This window comes from Fistularia commersonii, chromosome 8 (genome assembly GCF_037954325.1).
Source record: "Fistularia commersonii isolate RoL2024-O1a breed Wild chromosome 8, RoL_Fcom_v1.0, whole genome shotgun sequence".
Classification (NCBI taxonomy): Eukaryota; Metazoa; Chordata; class Actinopteri; order Syngnathiformes; family Fistulariidae; genus Fistularia; species Fistularia commersonii.
Window position 1 is genome coordinate 4547991 of NC_141291.1, and position 22400 is coordinate 4570390.

Genomic DNA, 22400 nt, shown 5'->3' on the forward strand with positions numbered 1-22400 from the left:
TGAGGCTAATGCTAAGCTAACAATAACAAGACAATCACAAGTTTAGAAACAGTCTCCTTTATTTCATAAACAGCTGTTTGCATCCTCCGACAATATCGTTTTGAGCAGCCCCTTGCACTTCTGCCAAAATGGCTGCCAAGCCGCAACCACACGCACACACACACACACACACACACACACACACACACACACACACACACACACACACACACACACACACACACAGCGCCGGTGTGTTTCACGACACCGACTCACATCTGCAGGTTCGTCCTTATTCGCAGGTGTGTTTCCTCGGGGACAGGGGACGAGTTGGGCTCGTAATAAATCAGGCCTGGCTTGTATTTAATGGCTAAGTTTGTCTCAGTGTGTGTGTGTGTGTGTGTGTGTGTGTATTCACACTGAAGGACTTAACACACAATGGAAGTGTTTATCAAAGACTAACAGCCTCTTATGGAGCTGAATATACATGCGCATTACCCCTTGTGTGTGTGTGTGTGTGTGTGTGTGTGGTGTGCGGAGGAACATCGGCAGCAGCAGCCGGGGAGCCGATGGTGTTATGTAAGCAGATTCTGCTGGGACTGACTCGTCGGGCTTGAGTTGAGGCGACACGGATGAAAAATGCAGGCACGGTAATCTGCATGGCGGCGGCGGCGGCGGCGGCGGCGGCGGCGGCGGCGGCGGATCCACGCCACCTCTGGTTCCACTTTGGATTTTTCTTTATTGTTTCACAAATTTAAAATGGCCGACCTCTGCGTCCGAACCTCGTCCGTCCGCCGCCATCGATGGAGCTCGGCGGAGACGCGTGACTTTTATTTGAGAACGGCAGACGCAGTGTGAGGGAGTGAGAAAAACAAAACAACAACAACAACAAAACAAAAACAGACGAATTCTGACGACACGTTGGAAGCTCAGAGAGACGGAGGTGAGGCTGCTGAAGGAGGAGGAGGAGGAAGGGGGGACCTCAGAGCCTTTAATGCCAATTTGAGGACCTTGTGATGCAAAACCAGTCCTCGGCAACAGACAGTTCCCATGGCAACGGCGAGCTGCCAAAGTTCCTTGTTGACAAATGACAGCTCCGCTCTCCTCAGCGGTCGCCTGGTTTATGTCTGCGCGCAAGCGTGAATGTGTGTGTTTTATTTGGCAAGTCCCCATATGGTGCTTAGGCATATGGTGCGCTCTCTCTCTCTCACACACACACACACACACACTCACATAAATACCGCCCCCCCTCGTAATAAGAACTAAATGATAGCTTCGAGGAAGTGATAAAAAAGGGGAGACCAGTAATGGGTGAAAAGTGGTTGAAATAGAAAGAAAAAGAAAACGAGGGGCTGTAAAGTGGAAAACGTGCCAGGCTTCGAGGCGGAGGGGAATTCTTTTTAAAAAAAAAAAAAGGAAAATGAATTTAAAAAAAAAAAAGAGGGTTCCGGAGATTTACCGTGTCGGCGTTGACTCCGAGAGAACCGCCGGCGCAAAATCGGAAATGAACGTTTGCGGCGTGACGTGGTAGTGTTTCGCAGCGTGACACATTTAAAACCAGCCACTATGGAGATTTACTTTGACAGTATTTGTACTTTTACATCGTGAGTATCTTTTATAGTATTTTATTAAACATATTTCTGGGTATGTTCTCTGCCCGACAGCAGGTTCCCGATCGCCTCCGTGTGTGTGAATGACGCTGAGATTGACAGGTGATCAGTCAAGGTTAGACACGATCGATATCTGTGGAGTGGAGTTCCGAATACAAAAACGGGCACAGATCTACTAAGATCTACTAAGATCCCGTCAGAAAAGGGGTTCAGCAGGGCTCCATCCTCGGCCCACTGCTGTTGACGCCGTCGTCCGACGAACCGCCGTCACATTTCTGCAAGGATTTCTCGCCGCTGTTCCCTCACCCATCCGCCTTCGTAACGAATGGTTAGCTAACTAGGCGCTAATCCTGCGTCCCTCTTTTAGCATGCTGTTTGCAAGTGTACATTTTGCATCTGCAGAGGAGATCATCTCCCCCTTGAGACTTGATTGAACTCCACAGAATAAATAGCTAACTAGCTAATGTGACTAGCTGCAAACGTCTGAAGAACATTTTGACATTTTATCATCATGAAGGACGGCTCGGCTCAGCTCGGCTATTTTTTAGCTCACAAAGGATGTCGACGTCCGGCTGAAACATTTTTAATAATGAATTTGCAATGAAAACATGGGGTGAGAGTGAGAGCTAGCCACAGCGAGCGACGTGATGCAGCAGCAGAAAACTGCAGAGTAGCGGAGTATACACACACACACACACACACCCACATGCACACCCACTCACACACACACATGCGCACACACACATCTGCACAAACCCCTGCAGCAGAAGTGTCATGAAGAGACGATCCTCCACCCTCACCTTGCGACTCTGCTGTCAAGATGTTCAGACACATGATTTAACCTCGCCGCTTTGCACCGTCGCGCCCACCCCCGCCCCACACACACACACACACACTCACACACACACACACACGCACGATATTTACCACAAAGGCTTAGCCGCTTTCAAAGACGCTGCGGCAGTTTCATATAATCCAGTAATTAGGGCACAATCTGAGCTCTATTACTGCTTCAAAAGAACGTTTTGACTCCTGGTCCAATGGGAAGATGGCGCTGTGTGTTCAGGTAGGAGGGACTTGGCGTGTGTGTGTGTGTGTGTGTGTGTGTGGTGTGAATATCATGGAGGGGACAATAGACATGACATGAGCGCACGCCGCCGGGTGGGGGTGACACGGAATGCGGTGTCAAACAGATTTACGAGGCTCGGGCAAGAGAGCGACACCGCGGAGACGCTGCGCATCAGCTGACTGGAGAGCAAGAAGGACGACACACACACACACACACACACACACACACACACACACACACGCTGTAAAAATTACACTGATAGAAAAGGTTGGAGGCCATTTCTCTTTGTAACATTTCTTTTACTGATCTTTACACTGTCACAAAACATCACATAAAGGTTATCAGAGCCGACGTGCTCTACGGTTTGTTTTTTTCTCTCTCTTTTATAACATGATGCAGTTACGCGTCTCAGAGACAAGTATTGCTTTGTCAAATTCTGTCTTTTCCAAAACAAAACAAAAAAAAAAAGAATAAAAAAAAAATAGAATAATCACCAGTAATCACATGGTTCAAATAATTGGGCGAATAAAGAAATCAAACAGGCTGGTAATCCCGTGAATGCTAAATATTGTTTTGTACACCGTTAGCGTCAGGGGGGGTAAGTTCTGTCGTAACAAACCCTTCGACCCGCCATGAAAATGTTTTGTTTTGTTTTTTTTAAAAAAAAAAAAAAAAGGATTCAGGTCTTAAACAGGAATTGAAAAAAAAAAAAACCCAAATTCAAGATTTATCAGTGCCTTTAGCTTCTGAAGCTCAGCGATGCTAACACTGCTATGCCACGGATGGACAGCTTTAGCCTTTAGCTACCACAAATGGGGGAGGGGGGAATTACATCTGGGGAGTGAATTATCCAATCAAACTGATTGTTAGGCTAACAGCTGGTTTGCACCACGTGATGTATCGGCTCTGAACCCCGGCGCCGAGCGGAGACGCCTCGCACCGCCTCCGCGGGAGCACTTGTTTGAACGCTACTTCTGCAGCCTGGAGCTCCCGAGACGAGCGGCGGCGGCGGCGGTCCCCTCGGCGCTGCCTCCTCGTCTCCAAGGAGGCGACGAGCTGCTTCTATTTGGGCTCCAAACCGCGCCGTGGGATTCTCTGATCGAGCCCCTTAAAGCGCAACACCTTCGCTTGGCGGCTCTGAAGTTAAATGAAGTCACATTCGGCGCTTCGAAGTTTTCGAGAAGGAAAAATAACACCTGACGGGTGACCTGACCCAGCTGAAACTGAAAATCTGGCGGTGGTTAAATGTAAACAAGGTTCAGACGAGGCTCCGGAGCCAATCGCCAACTCCCGTTGGTATTCTCTTGGTACAGGTAGTGCTAGAAAACATGCATTTTTAAGTAACATACAAACATTTTTAAATTTTTTTTGTTCATTTTTTTTTTTTTTTTAAGGGTTTACTTCGGCTTTAAAACTCCAATCCATCTTTAAACCATGAGGAGACGCGGCGCAGAAGCCCCGCCCCCAACCTGCGCGCGCCCCGACCCCGAACCCAGGCGTCTGGAATGCAAAGGTAGCCACTCAAACAACGAGAACGGTAACACTGACACGTGAAAGTTAAAACACGGATCGGTAGAAATCACTAAGGCACTTGACGTTCGCGATTTTAACGTTTTCCAACGATTGAGGCCTCTCGGGCCCCGTTTCCAAGGCGCCGTTTTTGGACGCGGTAGCGCTAAATTTTCAGTTGCGTCGTCGCCAACCGTCTACACGACGACGACGGCGTTCGCGGCGCCTGGAAACGGAACAAAACGGAAAGGAGCTCTGTAGGGGAGAGATTTGAAAACGCCTCTATGGAAGTCTCCATGGAGACGGGCGAACTGCAACACTTGGCTGCACGCGCGCCAAGGGTGCGGTCCGCTTGCCGTGCGCGGGCGGATCGGCCAAACCGACAGCGGCGCGCACAGAGGAGGTGTCAACGCAGGCCTGTTTTTTTTTTTTAGCTCATAACAAAATCACAACGCCACCCGCCGGCCCGGCACGTGCACTGCAGCCTCTCTGGTGTTTCCCCAACCATCCGGAGCGCACGGAGATGGTTTCGGAAATGTCGCCACCCCCAACAGTCGCTCGCCGTTGCCTGAGACAGCGCCAAAATCAAGGCACACGTTGTTGTGTGTAACCCGATTTAAAAAAACAAACAAACAAACAAACAAACAAAAAGAAACGCTTCAAATCAAATCTTTTTAAAAATGCTACATGACGTTAGCGCGCGGGCGCGCGGGACGGGGAAACACACGCTCACCCCCGGGCTTGTTTAGGGTCCTGAAACCAGACCGTTGCACCAGATGCGGTTTTGCGCCCTTAGGCTACAAGGTGGGTCTTGGAGACAGTGCAAACTTTGATTTGGGGGGGCTACAGACTCGTGACGCCCCCCCTTGGTAAAGATCTCCTCAAACAGCTACGTCCTCTCACTCCCCGCTCTGCCTTCACTGGGGTCTGAAACCGTGTGACATCCTTGAGTGTATTAACCCTCCGATACACAGATTGACCCGGGTTCGGGTACCTCACTTGTCCGGGATCCCGCCGGGGCGGCGGTCTGGTTCTGCCCCTCCCCCTCCCCCTCGCCTCGCCCTCCCTCAGATCTCACCGCCGGCACGTCAAAGGCGCGGCGATTCGTCCCCTCAAACCCGCTATTTTCGCTAGCGACCTTTCGGTTTTGTGCTTCTATGTCGTCGAACCCTTGTTTTTCTCGGCTCCGGTTCCACGGTGTGCTTTGACTTTTTTCTTTTTTTTTTCTTTTTTTTTTCTTTTTTTTCTTTTTTTGGCCCGCTGTCGGTTAAACGTCTCGTTGTCATAGCGATATACGATCGGGTTCGGACGCAGACGAGCGTTCTGTCCGAAAATGAGCCGGCCCGAGTGGTTTTAAGCTGAGTGGAGACCGGCTCCGGTGGAAGCACGGCAACCGTCGTCCGGCTCGGCTCTCTCGGAGAACCCGAAGCGGACGGACCCGGGCGGGTTCCATCGGTTCCGCGACGTTCTCCGTCATCTTAACATCTTTGTTCCGAAAAGTCGGAAATCATTGTCTGTGACCCCTGCGGTGCCAAAAGTGAACCTTGTGCAGATCAGTCTCGGTGGCATCGGAGTCCCACTGACAGTGTCTGACCGCCTGCGCCTCCTCGTCCTCGTCCTCCTCCTGCTCTCCGTCCTCCTCGTCCTCCGCCGCCACCCTTCGCGCCGCGTCGCCGTCGTCCGCTGTCCTCGCGAGCGCGCGGCTCAGCAAAGTCCTGCATTTCTGGCCCGGCTTGTCTTTTACCAAGTCGGCCGACGGCCCCGCTTGCCTCCTCTCGTCCTCTTCCTCCTCGTCCTCCTCCTCCTCGAATTCCCTCTCTTCCTCCTCTTCGTTGTCCTCCTCGTCCTCCTCCTCCGCGTCGTCGTCCTCGTCGTCGTGCTCCTCCGCCGCCAGTCCCAGCTTACTGTGGCCGGCCAGCTGGAAAAAAGAGGAGGAGTGCGGCGTGGCGGGGCAGGCGGAGAGCGCGGCGTTGTACATGGAGAAGGGGAGGTGGAGGTAGTGTCCCGCCGCCGCCGCCGCGTAGATGCAGCAGCACGTCTGGGTGCAGTCCGGCCGAAGTTCCCCCTGACCGCCGCGAACCATCCGGAGGCGCTTTCTGAAAGGCGGTCCGGCTTGAGGCGCCAGGCAGATCTGGGCGGGCAGCGCCCTGTGGAGCGCCTGGTGGGCGGGGTTTGTGGCCGGCGGCAGGACGGAGGTGAAGACCGGGTTCGGGGGGAAGCACCAGTCGCTGCTCTGGAGCAGGATCTCGGCCCGCAGGCGGCGCAGGAGGTTGTTGACGAGGACGGAGCGTCGGAGGAAGGCCTCGGGGTCGTCGATGAACCTCATCTTCTCAAGGGAGAGACGCAACACGTGGGCGCGCTCCTCCAAGACGGGCGCCACCTGCGGGACAACACGCCGTTACTGTCGCGTAGCGGGAGACGCGTCGGGTTTTGGTGAAATCAGATTAAATGTAATCCCGTCAAGAAACTGACATTCTTTAAATTCTCCCGTTTCCGTCCAATTGCGCGTTCACGCCATGAACTTTGGATCCACGGACGATTATTTTTCAGGAACAATCAAATCGTCTGTTGCCGGCTTGTTTCTGCCCGGCTCACACCTTACGATTTCCGAGTCGCGGATTCAAAACTGAAGTCGGAAGGAAATCTTAAGAGTCGCAGGAAAGTCTTACTTGAGTTGCAGCACGCTAGCGTCATCTTGGGCCTTAAGTGTAAGCTGGCAGTCTTACGGTCTCAGCGCAGTCGTAGCTCAGTATTTGCCGATTTAAGTGCGTCTTGACATAAGCGCATGTCTTTGCGTAACGTCACCGTAAAGACTGAGTTTATAAATGAGCTCCAACAAAACCGGAAAACTGGAAAATCAGAAAACGGGAAGTCTTTTACCAGCGGGATGGGAAAAGCCGCTGTTCGATCCGCAGCCGTCAGTCTCAGACTAAAGGCTAAAGCTAAGCTGAGACTTAAAACTACAGACCAGTCTTTAGATGCGAGATGAGTTTTAATCGAGTCTTTTCAAAATTTTGTCAAAGGTGTTAGCCCGGAATTACGTATCCGGACGAACGTGCCGACCGTCGAGTCGGTAACGACCTCGACATACCGGTTGCCCCTGACAACCCGGGCCGATGCTCACCGGTTGTCGATTTGCAGAACATCGAATAAATCGGTCTCACGCGTCTCGGTCGGAGGTTTCGCCGCTGCCAGTGTGACTCCTCGCACCGTCGTCAAGAACCCCCGACCCCTCCCGGCGCCGCCGCAACACCCAGCCAAAAGTAAATAAATAAGTAAACAATTCCCGTAACCTCCAACCAAAGGAATGCCGTTTAATACCAAATGAGGATAAACAAAGTAGAGGATAGAGCCGGAGACTTTGCAGATGTTCCCGTTTAAAGGAGACCGAAACTGCATTTAACAGTTTCCCCCGGATTCGGATTAACAGCTTGAACGCGTCGTTTGACGTGCAGTAAAAAAACAGATGAGGGTGCGTGGATACTAACGCTCTGCGCCCGTGGGAAGGCCAGGGAATCGATACTAACGCTCTGGCAGTACGTCCTGAAACTGAAGGGCGCCTCGTCGTCGTCGTCGACAAACTTCCTCTTGAAGTAGGCGATCCTGGACATGGAGACATGAGCGGGGGCTCGCCGGCAGGGGGGCTCTGCGGAGGCGGGAGAAGGACTCAATCAGGTGCGACGAAGGACAAATGTCACGCGTCGCTTCACCGTCGAACACGAGATGCCCGAACGGCGGGGGGGATCTTTTTCCCGAATGAACACGGCGTTTGTGCGGCCGAATTAGCTCTTTATCTACGACGACCCGCCGAAGGGTTAATCTGGGGTTACATCATCGGCGACGGGCTCGGCCGCGGCACAACACACACCTCTTTGTGTTCCGGTCGTTTCGGTTCGAACGGGGAAAAAAAAAGGGCGAGGGGTATAAACAGCCCCTCGGCGGGGCGGATGCCAGGGGGGCCACATGAGGCCGACGCACAACTGCAGTATTTATACTGCAGGTCTTAAAGCGAAGAAAACCGCAGTAATGAGCGAGCCGGGGGTGCGCGGAGGGGGGCGTTTCAAAGCCAGTTCATCTCTTGGAGTTGCTATCAAACACGGCGCGCACGTCTGCTAAAGCTTTACGGAATTCATAGAATAAAATGGAAAGTCCATCTGCGCGGCGTACCCGGGGCGAACTGCTCCTCGCCGCCGCACGGCGGCCCCGGGTTAGACAGGCAGCTCTTGGCGAAGCGCTCGGATTCCCATATGGGCTGGTAAGAGAGCGGAGGTTCTCCCTCTGGGTCCAGGAAAGGATTCATGGACAAGACGAGGGTCATCTCTCTCTCTGATTCGGATCTAGATGGAAAAGAAGAAGAGCGGAAGTCAATACGTGCTGTTTAGCTTAGCTTATTAGCATCACGGAGCTCCGCGGGCCATTTACCACGCTGGATGTTTTTATTTCGCGGACACGCCGGCGCCCCGGCGAACCCAAACAGAAAGTGATGGCGCGCGCTAGCTGCAAGCAGATGGCTTGCTAGCGCGGCGAGACGCTAGCGCGGCAAGTCGGGCGCAGATGGAGAAGTCCCGCCCACTCACGGCGTGAGCTCCCCGCCGATCGGAAGCTCGGAGACTCGGCGAGACATTCGGCGCCGGTTTGGATCCGACGCACGTGTCAATAGCGCGCGCGCTAAGCTAGAAGACGAGCTGTGCTCAGTGAGCAACAGCGGGACTTCTATGTCACCATATCCTCCTCTTCAAGTTCTCACCTGTACCCTCCTCCTCTGAACATATCATTACCTTGCAGACCCTCCTCCTCCCCCCCGCACGGCTGATGCGACGCCATCCTCGCCCCCGTCGGGCCGGCTGATTAAAATGTTTGCTCGAATGAGCTCCTGCTTTGCTCGGCTGAGCAGCTTTTATTTCCGAACGCGGCTCGGGATAATTTGCTTTCAGCTCAGTGATCAGACACACCTACGGTCGCCGTGACGCCGCAGCGTGGAGCTCGCTGAGCCCACGTATCCAATCCCGGGGAGTTGTGGATTATATTTATTTAAATTCGGGGTTCACACCAAAGCAGAGTGTCAAAATCCATCTCTCGGCCTCGACGTCCGACTCCGGAGAGGGACTTCCAGCTCCTGGCAGGTGAAGGACGAAAAGCTATGATGAAATTCTAACGAACCCCATCAGGAAAGCAAAGGGAAACCTGGGTTCAGATGTGGACCCGCAAAAGACAATACGACAATAATGAGCTCGTTTGGCTAACAATCATCAACCGCTAAGGTTAGCACCACGCTAAAGAGTTCACGGGTAGACAGAAGATTGACATCAAATACAGCATCTCGACATTAGTTAGCGTAGCGTATTCGAGTCCCGCGAAATCGAATATTTAAAACGGTGCTCCATCGAAATTGGACTAAATCAACGGGCCAAGTTATAACCTCTTGTTATTTTCTGATCGGTTAAGGTTAGCTTTGCTTGATGGCTCCGCTTCCATTCTTTCCTGTATGCTCTGCGTCAAAGCGCGCCGAACCGCCGTTGGTAGTTCGGTAAGTTTCCGACATTCGATTAGCGAAGCAGCGCCGCTAGACGACCCTCGCCGACCCGACAAGCCGCACATAACAGCACCAGCGCCGACTCCCAAAGGGGGTCCGTGACAGAAGATACCAAACAATTTTCCCTTTGGACTCCAGCACGGAGCGGCGCGACCATGGACAACAATTAACGGACAAGACGTTTTTCCATTCCACCCCCCCGTGAGGTCGCGGACGGCACCAAACGGGACGGTGTTTCCTGGTGAATGACCCCTCTGTGCTCGTTTGAAATGGTCCGGTCCAAAGGTAGGACTCTTGGCCAACGCGTCGGCAAGCGGGTACACAGAGGAGCTTTGACGGGCCGATTCCATGTGTACACAACGCGGAATGCAGCACCGCCGGAGGAGTCAGACACAAAGTTAGCGTTGATGGTCGACTGCTGCTTCTGTCTGCGGCCTCCTGGTGACAGCCGGGGGGGGAAAAAAATAGATAAATCGACGTCGTCGCCCCCGCTGGTCGACTCTACCCTCAGGTTAGCTTAGCGGGGTAGGCCCTCTGTTGTGCCGCTACGATATAAACACCGCTCGGCTGATGGTACGGTCCGTCGCGGGGGTCGATCGGAGGGGAACCCGATGAGGGGTGACGGGGTTCCCCGGGTGTCACCCACTCTGGAGCCGCTATTTGCGGAGATGACAACAAAACTGCGAGGGGCGGCGCCTCTGCGGCTGCGCTTCTTGGAAAAGGACGTCATTGTACCGAAGCGGAGACGGCGGCGCGGTCCAGCTCCGATCGAACTATTGATCTTTTCTTTCTTTGATTCCGGTAATTTAATTGAGCCCCGAGGGGGACGCTGAACTCCGCATTTTAATCCGTCCGTGAACCCGCGCACGTACACCGGGGGAGGCGGGGGGGAAGCAGGCGTCCGGGTTGCTCGGCAACCGACGGGACAGGACGGGAGGGGACACCCTCGCCGCCGTTTTTGCGCTTTGGGATACAAATCAGACAAAAACAAGTGACGTTATACTGACCAAAACATTTACACCAGAGAGGGCATCTGTCACACACACACACACACACATACACAAGCACACACACACAAGCACACACACACTCTTTGCCAATAAATGATTAAAAAGTGCTAATGAACACGATTCTATGTTATAAATGGTCAGATCAAAAAGGGAAGTGGATGAATCATTCATATTCTAAAGTGCTTGTCCTGAACAAAGAGGCGGAGCCAAAAGAGTGAGGGGCGGGGCTTCACCTGGATGGGTCACCTGTCAATCACAGAAACACCAAAACCCTGTAACCTACAAACAATTTGGGGTCTTCAGTGAACCTGCTGGCTGCTTTTTGGACGTTGAGAAGTTCTGGAGAACCCAAGTAGGAGAACATGGAGGAGATGAACATGAGAGAACCCGCTGAGAGAAGGTTCCTGGGATGGAACCAGGAACCTTCTGGCTGCTAAATGATGGCAGTAACCGCTGCTGTCGGGGGGCAGATAACGTCTGGAAATGCTGACTAGCGGCTCTGAATCTCCTCAGTGACTGCCAAAGCACACACACACACACACACACACACACACACACACACACACACACACACACAGTGAGTGCATTTGGAGCCCTGTCTCACTGTGCTGTTTGTCTTCACTCCAGGTGTGTCAGTGACCCTAAACGTTCTTCACTGGAGTTTGGAAGCAAACCGAGTCAGTTCCTCCTTGGAGTGCTTCTTCCCATCCATCCATTTTTTTTTTAAAAATTCATGACAAGTTGGATCCGATTGGCCGGTGTCGTGACAGGTTGGGTTTGAGTCGGCGTTTTGAGGTTTGAGGCGATGGAGGCCTGGAGGAGACGGGCGGAGAGACTCGGGGGGGGGGGGGGGGGAGAAGACTCCCTCCCAGTTTTGCTGTGTTTGTGTATGTATGTGTGTGTGTGTGTGTGTGTGTGTGTGTGTCGTCTCGCCCGAACCCTGCCGAGACGAGGGGGATCCCCCCGCCGGGGACCACCAACCACGACCAATTATGTCACCGCCATTGAACGCCATTGCCATTCTTAATTAGCAGCTCTGCCCCCCCCCCTCCACCTCCACCTCCACCTCCACCTCCACCTCCTCGCCCCCCCAGAGAGTTGCTTTTTCACCCCCAGCTATTTTCCCCTCCATCACCTCCGCTCACTGCCGCCGTTGCCGCGTTTGCCCGCGCACAAAGACGTGAAAAAAACAACAAAAAAAAAAAAAAAAATGCCATCACTCCGCCTGTCCTCCGTAGGGACCTCCATCTTGACATCCACCCACCTCCCTCCCTTCTTTACACTCCTCTTTCATCCTTTGGTCGCTCACTCTCTCTCTCGCTCTCTCACTTTCTCTGACATCCTTTCAACGGCGGTCACAGTTGACAGCTTGCTGAACCAGGGGGTGGAATATGTAAAAAAAAAAAAAAAAAAGGAACGATGAGAATACAGACGGAGCGGCTTCCCAACATGTACAGCGATACTTCTTGTTCTTCAAAGAAAAGGAGGGGTGGAGGTGAAGGAGGAGGAGGAGGAGGAACAAGTTTGTGTGTCTGCAAAGAAAAAAAAAAAAAAAAAAGGAGGAAAAAGAAGGAACGAAGAGCTGAGGAAGAAAAACACGGAGCCGGGAGAGAGAGAGAGGGGAAAAAAAATTCCCAGGGGAATTGTTCCTTCCTCCATCACACACACACACACACACACACACACACACACACACACACATGCACAGAGCCGTCTGCTTCCATCTCGCCTCCGTTTTCATTACGCCTATTGATGATGAGGAGTCAATTGCGGTGGAGGGGGAGGAGGTGAGACGGGGACAATGGGGTGGAGGTGGAGGGACGGATGGACGGATGGATGGATGGATGGATGGATGGATGGACGGATGGATGGATGGACGGATGGATGGATGGATGGATGGATGGATGGATGGATGGATGGATGGATGGATGGAGAGCCTGGGGGGAGTCTTGACATGAGTGCAGACAGATCACCCGCAGGGAAGATCTCCGCCGCTGTGATTGACTCGCCGCCTCTGGCGCCGACAACGACGGACGTGCGCGCACGTAGATGGGCCGTACGTGCACGCCGGCGCGTCAGGAAAACATTTGGAGAAGGTGAATGGAGGCCTGGACGTGCAGACACTCCATCGCAGCCATCGTGACACCGAGTAATTATTCATTGCAGCTCAACAAGGCACAAGATGACTGGCTTCTCTCCATGTTCTCCAGCCTGGATCTCCAAGTTCTCCATCCTTGGTTCTCTAAATGTTCTCCACCCTGGGTTCTCTCCTTGCAGTTTCACTGAAGGCGGGTTGAAACGTGGCGTGAAACGAGATCCTGGTGACATCCAATTGGGTGGCACCACCTCTGAGGACCACAGAGCTCCGCCTGGTGGAACCTCCTACCAGCTGTCCAGTGTAGGAGACCAGGAAGGAGGTGTGAACTTTCCAAAGCTAAACATTAGGACTTCATGGTCTTTTCCATGTTCTCCAGTCCCCTGGAGAATACAATGGTGGTTCAGATCAACTCCAGAAAACAATACCCGCTTCCAAGAACTCGGGTGTAAGAACTATCCTGCTCAAATTCCAGGAAGTAGCGTCCTCCAGGGGGAACCTTTTAGTTTGGGCTTTACCACAGACAATAAGGTAGCTTCAGCACCACAAACCACCGAAGAAGAAGGAGACGACACGGAGAACATGGAGAACACGGAGAGCGAAGCTGCCACGGCGTACATGTTCTGCATGACGGCAATAATAGCCGCTAATTATCAGATGTTAGCCATTAGCTACTTCTGGATGTATTTGGGCCCATATGTGGATGATCCACGACGAGCCCAAAAGAGCTCGGACCTCCTCCTCCATTCCACACTGGCTCTGCCCATATTTGTCGCAAGACAACAGCCAACCAGGGCCCACGGGGTTTTTTTGTGTTTTTTTAAAAACAGTGCACTTTGGTAAGGGCTGTAGCCTACGATTTCCACCGACGTCACGAGCAACTGCAAAAAGGTCCTGCAGTTCGAAAGGGGCTACTGATCGAGCATTAAACCCTTGCCGGGGAGAGGATTTTACGAGCGCGCTCAGATGAACTTAGCGTGAAGTGCCCGTCATGATCGGCCCCCTCTGCTTTTTATTTGTTTGTTTTCTTTCCGCCCGCCGGCGTTTCAGGAGAAACACCGGGAGAGAATCCGATGCCTTCGCCGACCGCCGCGGGGAGGCGGGCCTTTAAACAAACCGAGTGATCTCTGAAAGTATTCTCTGCACCCTCAAAAATGATAATCGATCCAGCATGTGCATGACGGAGTGTGTGCGCTATGCAGTATCCCTCTATGCGTGTGTGTGTGTGTGTGTCTGGACGTGTTTACTCCCCCTGTCCTTTTGGCCGGGATTTTACTGAGTGTTTCCGAGCCTCGGGGGAGCAGGTCGCGGCGTGCGGAGGCGTAAGCGTCTGTGGATATGTTTTGCGTGTCCCTCCGCGCACACACACTCACGCACACACACAAACGCAGAGGGAAGGAATACAAATGGTAACACAGGGCGTTTACCAGCACACCCTCAGCTAGGCAGCTAATTCAGCGAGTCTGGTGGCTAATGATCCTCTGGACGCCGTCACTCCACGTTCACTTCAAATCTGGTGCTGTCAACACTGACGCAGGTGTGTGTGTGTGTGTGTGTGTGTGCGTGCAGTGGGCCGAGGCGTATCTAAGCAATACATCTGAGAAGATAAGTGGGCGTCGCACCCAAAAGGAGTCGCCTGCGGTGGCGTTGACAGGAAGCCTCCTCCGAGCCCTCTGATCTCAGCGGCAGGCTCTCTGAATCTCGCCGGAGGATTCCGCCGCTGCTTGACGGCTCCTGCCTTCCCGCTCACGCACACAGAATGCTAAACGCTCGACGCTAATGTGACTTGAAAGGGACGGGCGGCGGCGTTGGAGGGGGTGTCTGTCACATATCGGGCGCCAACAGAGAAACAGACCTTCACTTACACCCGGTGAGCGGGTCAAGCGGTTTCTGACTACAGTTAGCCAGCGTGGCTAACTGTTTACTTTTCAAAACCCCAGTCGGACAAATGTTAGGATTGCAACCTCCAAGAGCGATGGCCCTCCGCTCACAACTTGTAAACACACGCCACACACAGACACACACACACACACACACACACACACACTGACAAGCGCGCGGCTGGATGTCTGTATGACTCCCGCCGAGCTCATCGATCCAGACGCGTGTCTCCGTGTTCGAGGGCAGATAGAAGCACTGAGAGATGCGGACGTCCATTTTTGATGCTACGTGTCTCCATCGGTTCAATGCGGGACCAGCTGTTCCCCGCCAGCACCCGCTGGTGCTGTCCAATCAGGTGCCTGGATCAATACAGTTGATCTGTGTCTCCTTTACAACCCCCTCCACCACCACCCGGTGTTTGGTCGCCGCTAGTGACGGCCGCTTACGGCGTTTTTTTTTTTAAAGTGGGCGGGGTCTGTTTTCTCAACCTCCTTGTATGGGAAGAAATGTAATTTAAGAAAACAGACATGAACAAAAGTTTAATATTGTTAAAGGTTGGGAACCCCCCAGTACCAAAAAGTGGTACATCCCACTCTTAAGTCAATAAGCTGACAGTGTAGCCTATAGATATAGCTGTTGATGTCTGTGTGTGTGTGTGTGTGTGTGTGTGTGTGTGTGTGAGAAGGGGGTTAGGTGTGATACTGAGGTGACGGAGAGTAGATGTCACATCAAGTTCTTTATCCGCCAACCCTCCCCCCTGGTCACACACCATCACAGAGCCGCACGCAAACTCCAACACAAACACACACACGCACACACACACACACACACACGCACACACACGCGCCAAAGATTAACACTTTTACAGAGGCGTGTTGAAATAATTAATTCTCTATAAAGCTTATCCTGCTCACAGGGTCGGGGGGTGAGTGCCAATCCCAGATGGTATTGGGCGAGGGGGCGAGGGGGCGGGGTTCACCTGCCAATCACAGACCTCCAACCGTTCACCCTCTCATTTTGACCCACGGACAGTTTAGGAACTTCAACAAGCCATGCTGGCGAGGTTTTGAGGAAGATGGAGAACCTGGAAAGAACCCAGGAAAGACAACCTAGTGAAGATCCCAGGCAGTAGAACATGGAAAGACCCCATGTTCTGGAAGGATGAGACTCCCTGCGCTGGATTTGTGTCTTTTCTCCAACTACACTCCTCTCCACAACCCTCAGCCGAGTAAATGACCTGGAGATAGAATTCCTCAGTGAGTGGAATGGTGAAGGAACCCGAACATCTGCTGGGCTGAACGACCGAACCAAACGGTTATCGTTCGAATCTCGTCAGGAATCCAATTTAAACACATGGAGTTAGCTTAGCGCTAACTGTCAGTCTGGAGGGAGGAAAAGGGGGCGGGGCCGTGGCCTGGTGACCAATGAGGAGTAGGTGAAGGTTCAGGGCTCTGCTGCCGCCCTGCCGCCCTGGGGATGCGTCGCCGTGGGATACGGGTCGGTGGCGTTAAGAGGAAGGAAAAGCACCTTCCTGGCGTCGCCGCGCACAAACAGGTAAGATTACGATCTGTCTCAGACACAGGATGCAGCCGATCACAGCTGGGTCGGCCTTTCGGAGGCTCCGTGTGTGTGTGTGTGTGTGCGCGCGTGTGTGTGCGTGCGTGTGTGTGTGCGCGCCACATCATGATGTTTCACTCCTCCCGGTGGATAAATGTTATTTTTTCAAAAGCTTTTTTTTTTCACGACCTTTGATATTTCAGCTACTGGGTTAAAACCGGCCACGACTCAAGAGTACTCAGAGTACTGAGAGTAATCAGACTACCTTTTGTTTTTGTCGAAGTGTGTGCCGTCACAAAGCCGCCGGCTCCTCGGACCGTCTGCAGAGAAGCTGCGCCAAAAACACAGGAGGACGTTCCTTTCATTCCGACGTGCCAAAGAGAAGCAACGAAGGACTTTGTGTATCGCTTTCTTTGCAGCGGTTGCGCGTACGTGTGTGTATGAGTGAGTCTGTGTGTGTGTGTGTGTGTGTGTGTGTGTGTGTGTGTGTGTGTGTGTGTTGGGGGGCACAAACCCCTCATCAGGGTCACGTGACAAAGACAACAAAAGGCCGTTCCTTTGAATTATCGCATGTCGTAGTTGAAACGCGGGGTTTTTTCCCCTCCAGCCGGAACTGTCAGAGTAACTTAAGACGATTTAACCCTTTGCAGACCGACAAGGAGACACGGCGACAAGAAGGAGACGTGGCAACAACAGGGAGACACAACAACAACGAGGAGACGCCGTGACGTCGACGGCGGGGAGACTAGAAGGACAACAAGGAGACACGACAACCACATGAGACAATGCAACAAGGAGACATGATGAGGAGAGATGACAATGACAAGGAGACATGAATGACGATTAGGAGACACTTCAATGATGAGGAGACATGATGAGGAGACACTATAAAAGCCAGGAGACATGACAAGGAGACAAGACAAAGGCAAGGAGACACCACGAGGAGACGCAAGAACGACAAGGAGACATGACAGACGATGAGGAGGCAACTACAACGATGAGGAGACGTGACAAGGAGACACAGCAAAAACAAGGAGACATGACAAGGAAACAGGACAAAGACATAGAGATTGACGATGAGAGGACGACTGCAACGATTAGGAGACATGACGAGGAGACACTAAAACAATGATGAGGAGACGAGACTGCCAACGAGGAGACACTACAACAATGAGGAAACAAAATGAGGAGACACGGCAATGACATGGAGGCAAGAATGATGATGAGGAGACTCTAAAACAACAAGGAGACACAACGAGAAGACAACACAACAACAAGGAAACGTGACAATGACACGGAGACAATAATGACGGGAGGAGACATTTCAGCGACCCGGGGACACGACGAGGAGATATTAAGGCCGCAAGGAGAGAAGGATAAGAATGAGACGACACATCGACGGCAAGGAGCGATGATGCCGATAAGGAAACATGAAGGACAATGAGGAGACACAGAAACGACGTGAGGTACTACAATGATGATGAGACACGATCATGACAATAATGAGGAGACAAGAATAATGACAACGACACACAAACCTGAACGGCAACAAGGAGACAGGGCAACGATGAGGAGACACGACAACATGAGAGCAGACACGAAGCGTTTGTTGTTAGCTGCCAGCTAACAGTTAGCTTCCTGCTAACAGTTAGCCCATTGTTTTCTGGTTCGCTGTTAGATCAACTCAAAAAAATTCGACAACTGGTGCTCACCTGGTCATGATTCAATTGGAACATGACGGTGGCACACACACACACACACACACACACACACACACACACACACACACACACACACACACAAACCATGGTCGGGTGTTACAGGTGTGCAGAACTCAACCAAAGAGCGCAGGAAGCAGGAATCAAGTGGAAGCAAGAATCAGTCAGAGCTCAAATTCATATTTCTTGTGTCAATCATCATGGACCCGCCCCCTTTGGCATAAACAGTAGTGATTGGCGGGTTGGGGGCCGAGCCACCAGGACGCCGACGGTGCGGGATGAACTCAAGAGTCTCATGGAAGAGAAACGGAGAAACCGCGGCACAAAGCGTCCTGTGTCGCCTCCGTTTCCTGCTGGTGCTTCTTCAAGCCTGAACAGTCGGAGGAACGATCCGGCCAATCAGAGTAGAGTATCCACGACATTCAGACTCCGATTTGTCCATTTGAGAAAAAAACGGACCTTCCGACGTCAAACACACACACACACACACACACATGCGGGCCCGAGCCGAGGAGGGGGATGGGGGGGATTAAAAATGTGACCTTCGTGAATTGAGGCGTAAATTATTAAATGTCAGCGGCGCACGCCAACCGCCCCCGTCACGCCGCCGCAGCTTTTACAGTGACTGAAATAACGCCGGCTTCTGGACTGGCGTGACGAAAACACCTGCAGCTCAGGAGCGTGCGGGCGGCGGCGGCGGCGGGTCGCAAATTAATAAATATATAGATATACGTACATTATTTACGGTTTTCCCGCCTGACCGCCATTTGCAGCTCGCACATCCATCCACACCCCACCGGGGGATGATTGACAGGAGGCCTCCTGGTGCAAACTCTCCAAAGCTAATTTGATATTTCCTAATGGGAGTCAAGGTGATAGGTTGGTACAAACACACACACACACACACACACATACACATACACATGCGCGCGAGCGACAGGAAGTGATAAACAGCTTTAGCTCGCCGCTGAAGTCGTGATGACGTACAGAGGCGAATCTTAAAGATGAAAATCCAGTCTGTTTACACTGAAAGCGTGGATGTGCTCGTATCGCAACGTGCACGCTCTCTCACACACACACAAAAAACACACTGCGGTCGATGCAAAAAGACCACGGCAGCCGGAGTCTCCTTGTCAACCCGATCGCCGCTAGCACGTCGCCTCCATATCTACCGCCTTATCCCCCTCGCCAACCCTGGATTCCATCCCCTACCGTACCGGGATGCGTGTCATCGAGCAAACCCGTTTTTTTTTTTTTTTCCCCAACCTCGCGCCCGTGACGGCGCCGGGAGGCACGGGCGCCACGGCGTCTCACTCGGAGCGGCGGTAATGTCTGCTGAAAGGCAGCCCTTTTTAAAAATGCATCGAATCCGCTTGGGCGAGCGCCGCGCGTCTGCTAAGAGCCGCGTTTTGAAATTCTGCTCCAGATGTGAGCCTCCGCATCCCGCTGAGAGAGATGAATGGCCGACAGGGAGGGAGTGGGGTGGGTGGAGGTGGGGGGGGGAGGCTACCTACGGCCTCACATCCTTAATGAGCAGGGGGAGTCTGCCCGGAGCGAGATATGATTGATGGCGTCACGACCAAGCCGGAGGAGGAGGGAAAGAGGAGGATCTCAAGTGAAGGCGTTTGATGAAGATGAAGGGGTGAAGTGCTCCGGCGGCGGCGCAATCTGCCGTTCGACTCCCGGCGAGCCGGGACGCCAGGAACTCGTCTGCCACGCTTCCTCTCGCCCCCGTTCGCGGGTTTAATCGTAGCTGGTGGTACGTGCCTCGCCGGGTCCCGCTCACCCACTTTCCCCTCTGACAGGGGGGGGGAACAAACAGCAGAAGTGGGATACAGGAAGTGGCAGGGAAGCTAACAGGAGCCAGCCAATCACTGTGTCCGGATACAACAAAAGAATAATGGTGCTGGGGGGGGGGGGGGGGTTACAAATAAATCCTGCCGTCTAGCTTCCGCACCGCAGCAGCAAGCTAGGAGCACCTAGCGTATTTTCATATGGATACCAGTCTCTTGCATGAACAGATAGCTAGCGGTTGTCTCAGAGGCTAGCAGCCCCACGCTAGCTCCACCAGAAGGGACGCATCAATCGGATTATCCCACTTCGCCGCTTGCTAAACCAGCGATTGCAACAGCAGTAACGCAATCGCACCCCCCCTGCCGTTTGGCGCGGCCAAGGATCGACATTTAGGCGCCAAGTCATGTGGCACAACATTATGGGAAACAAAAATAAACAACCCCACACAACATGACATTATCAGATTTATGCTATTTATGACCGAATACTTACATCAATCCCTCATGTGACGGAGACCTCGACTAACAGTGTGACAAGCCTGGGCTTAGCTTAGCTTAGCTTAACCCCGACTGGTGATTTTGGCAGAAAACGGAGCTGCCGCAGAGGATCCATCAGAGAAGGAGAGTAAAACCATCCATCCCGCGGATGGAGGAGAAAAATAAATCAATTTATTGAAACAGTATCAAGCTTGCAAAATAGCACCTTTTCTGCAAGATCTCAGGAGAGACATCTGGCAAACGGGATGGTGTAAAGTTACAAAGTGCACCTTTAATCGCTGAGGCGGCGCCAGGCAGGGCAACTGCGGCGGAATTCAACCGCTTCCGGCCCCGCAGAGAAAAATGAATCAAAAATAAGGCGGTGAGTACAGACAGGGGCCAGGAGCCAGGGGCCAGGGGCCAGGATCCGGGGGCCCGGAGGGAGGGAATGGGGGGGTCAGCGACTGACCTGATTCTCATTAATCCTGCCGCTTCACCTCTGCAGAGTCGATTTATCCATAATGTGACCTAAAAATAACCCCCGCCCTCCCTCGGCTTACATGGACCGTCACATTCTAGGATGCAGCCTGGTCAAGCGGTCTGCCCACCCCAACACACCCCAACACACCCCAACACACCCGTCTCCTTCCGTAAACCCCCGGTTTTCCTACCCGCGGCTCACCTGCCGCCAAGTCTGAAAAACACAACTACAATGGAGGGAGGTTTCACGCATGACATTTGTTGACGGTCCCTAAAATCCTTCGAAACGATGCGCCGTTCTTAGGGACCGTCGTCAAATGACAGCGTGTTTTTCCTTTCTTTCTCTCTTTTTTTTTTCCTAAATGGACACGTTCCCTTACGCGCGTTGTGAGCGTGCACGCGCACGCGCACGATTTGACATCGTAGCCCAACTTTTAGTGGAAAGGGGAGGTGGGGGAGCAAAGCAAAAACAAAACAAAACCAAAAAAAAAAAAAAAGAAACATTGAAGTTTCACGCTGGGACGCGTCCGCGTTAGGGGGTAAACAAATAAACAAACACAAACAAACAACAACAACAACAACAACAACAGGGCTCACCTGTGTCGGATCGCTCTGACCTCGTCCGCGGAGCCACACTTGCTCTCCGGTGGCGGTGGAAATCCAAAAGGTGGAGGTCGGATGGAGAAACAGAAGAAGAAGAAGAAGAAGAAGAAGAAGAAGAAGAAAGAAAAGAGGAAAAAAAAAAAAAGGAGAAACTCCCTCCCGGTCGATCGCCGCCCGCCCGGGCTGTCAATCAACGCCCGGACCTGTCAATCAACACCCGGACCTGTCAATCAACACCCGGACCTGTCAATCAAAAAAGCCCGACTAATTAACGCGTTAATTGGCCGTTTTTGTCCGAGCGCTCTTCATCGAGCGCTTCTCCCCGCTCTGCCCGAGATCCCGGAGGAGGAAGAGGAGGAGGAAGAGGAGGAGGAGGAGGAAGAGGAGGGCAGCTGTTGTCTCTCTCCTGCGTCTCACGCAAGAGGAAAGAGGGGGAGAAAAAAAAAAGGTGGGAGTGGGTGGGAGGGAGGGAAGAAGGAGGAGGAGGAGGAGGAGGAGGAGGAGGAGGGGGTCTCCGGAGTGGCGGTCAGTCCATGACGATGCGGCCCCCTCCGTGTGCGCGGTCCCAGGCAGCTGCGTGCGAAGAGGAGGAGGAGATGGAGGAGGAGATGGAGGAGGAGGAAGAAAAACACCAGCGTCGCAGCTCCATCCCTCCCAGTCAACTACTGCTGGGGGGTTCAAGACCCCTCGGAATTCAGGAAACTCGACAACGGACGGCCAAGCAGTCTGACTGTGCGTGCGTGTAATCGAAAAGACTAACGGAGCCCCGAATCAAAGACTTATAATCAGATAATAGATATTCACGTGGTATGTATTTATAAATATAATACTCATTTAATGAAAGTAAACTAGTCAGACCGAGGGTGTGTAAAAGTATACAAGAAGAAACGGAAATAGTCAATAATTCGAATTATTGATCGCGTCGACCCGGATCGACCCGGATGACCATCGATCCGCGGGGGGGGGGGGGGGGGGGGGGCTCGGACTTCACGGACGGGCATTTGTTTATAAACATTCTTCCCCCGCGTCCCTCTGGAGACAACTGATATTTCCGACAGCACTGGAAGGCACCCCGGCGCTTCTTAT

General features: G+C 52.7%; 1 protein-coding gene across 2 annotated transcripts; it reads right to left on the reverse strand.

The window, feature by feature from the left end:
* Nucleotides 1–4064: 4064 nt before the first annotated feature.
* LOC147231655 (SERTA domain-containing protein 4-like) lies at nt 4065–21762 on the reverse strand. 2 transcript variants are annotated; one of them, XM_086150591.1, is made up of 4 exons: nt 21309–21762; nt 8335–8504; nt 7656–7813; nt 4065–6547 (listed from the first exon to the last, which is right to left on the reverse strand). In XM_086150591.1, the coding sequence occupies exons 2-4, from the start codon at nt 8483–8485 to the stop codon at nt 5675–5677; spliced, it is 1182 nt and encodes a 393-aa protein (XP_086006717.1). In that variant the 5' UTR covers nt 8486–8504; nt 21309–21762; the 3' UTR covers nt 4065–5674. The 2 variants fall into 2 exon arrangements, with proteins under 2 accessions (XP_086006717.1, XP_086006718.1); XM_086150592.1 differs by having other exon boundaries at nt 7695–7813; nt 21309–21761.
* Nucleotides 21763–22400: the final 638 nt, after the last annotated feature.

Coding starts and splice junctions, on each gene's coding strand:
- LOC147231655 (XM_086150591.1), bottom strand. CDS start 8,485: ATGACCCTCGTCTTGTCCATGAATCCTTTCCTGGACCCAGAGGGAGAA. Junction 7,814..8,334: donor CGAGGAGCAGTTCGCCCCGG/GTACGCCGCGCA, acceptor CCGCCTCCGCAG/AGCCCCCCTGCCGGCGAGCC. Junction 6,548..7,655: donor CCTTCCCACGGGCGCAGAGC/GTTAGTATCCAC, acceptor GTTGTCCCGCAG/GTGGCGCCCGTCTTGGAGGA.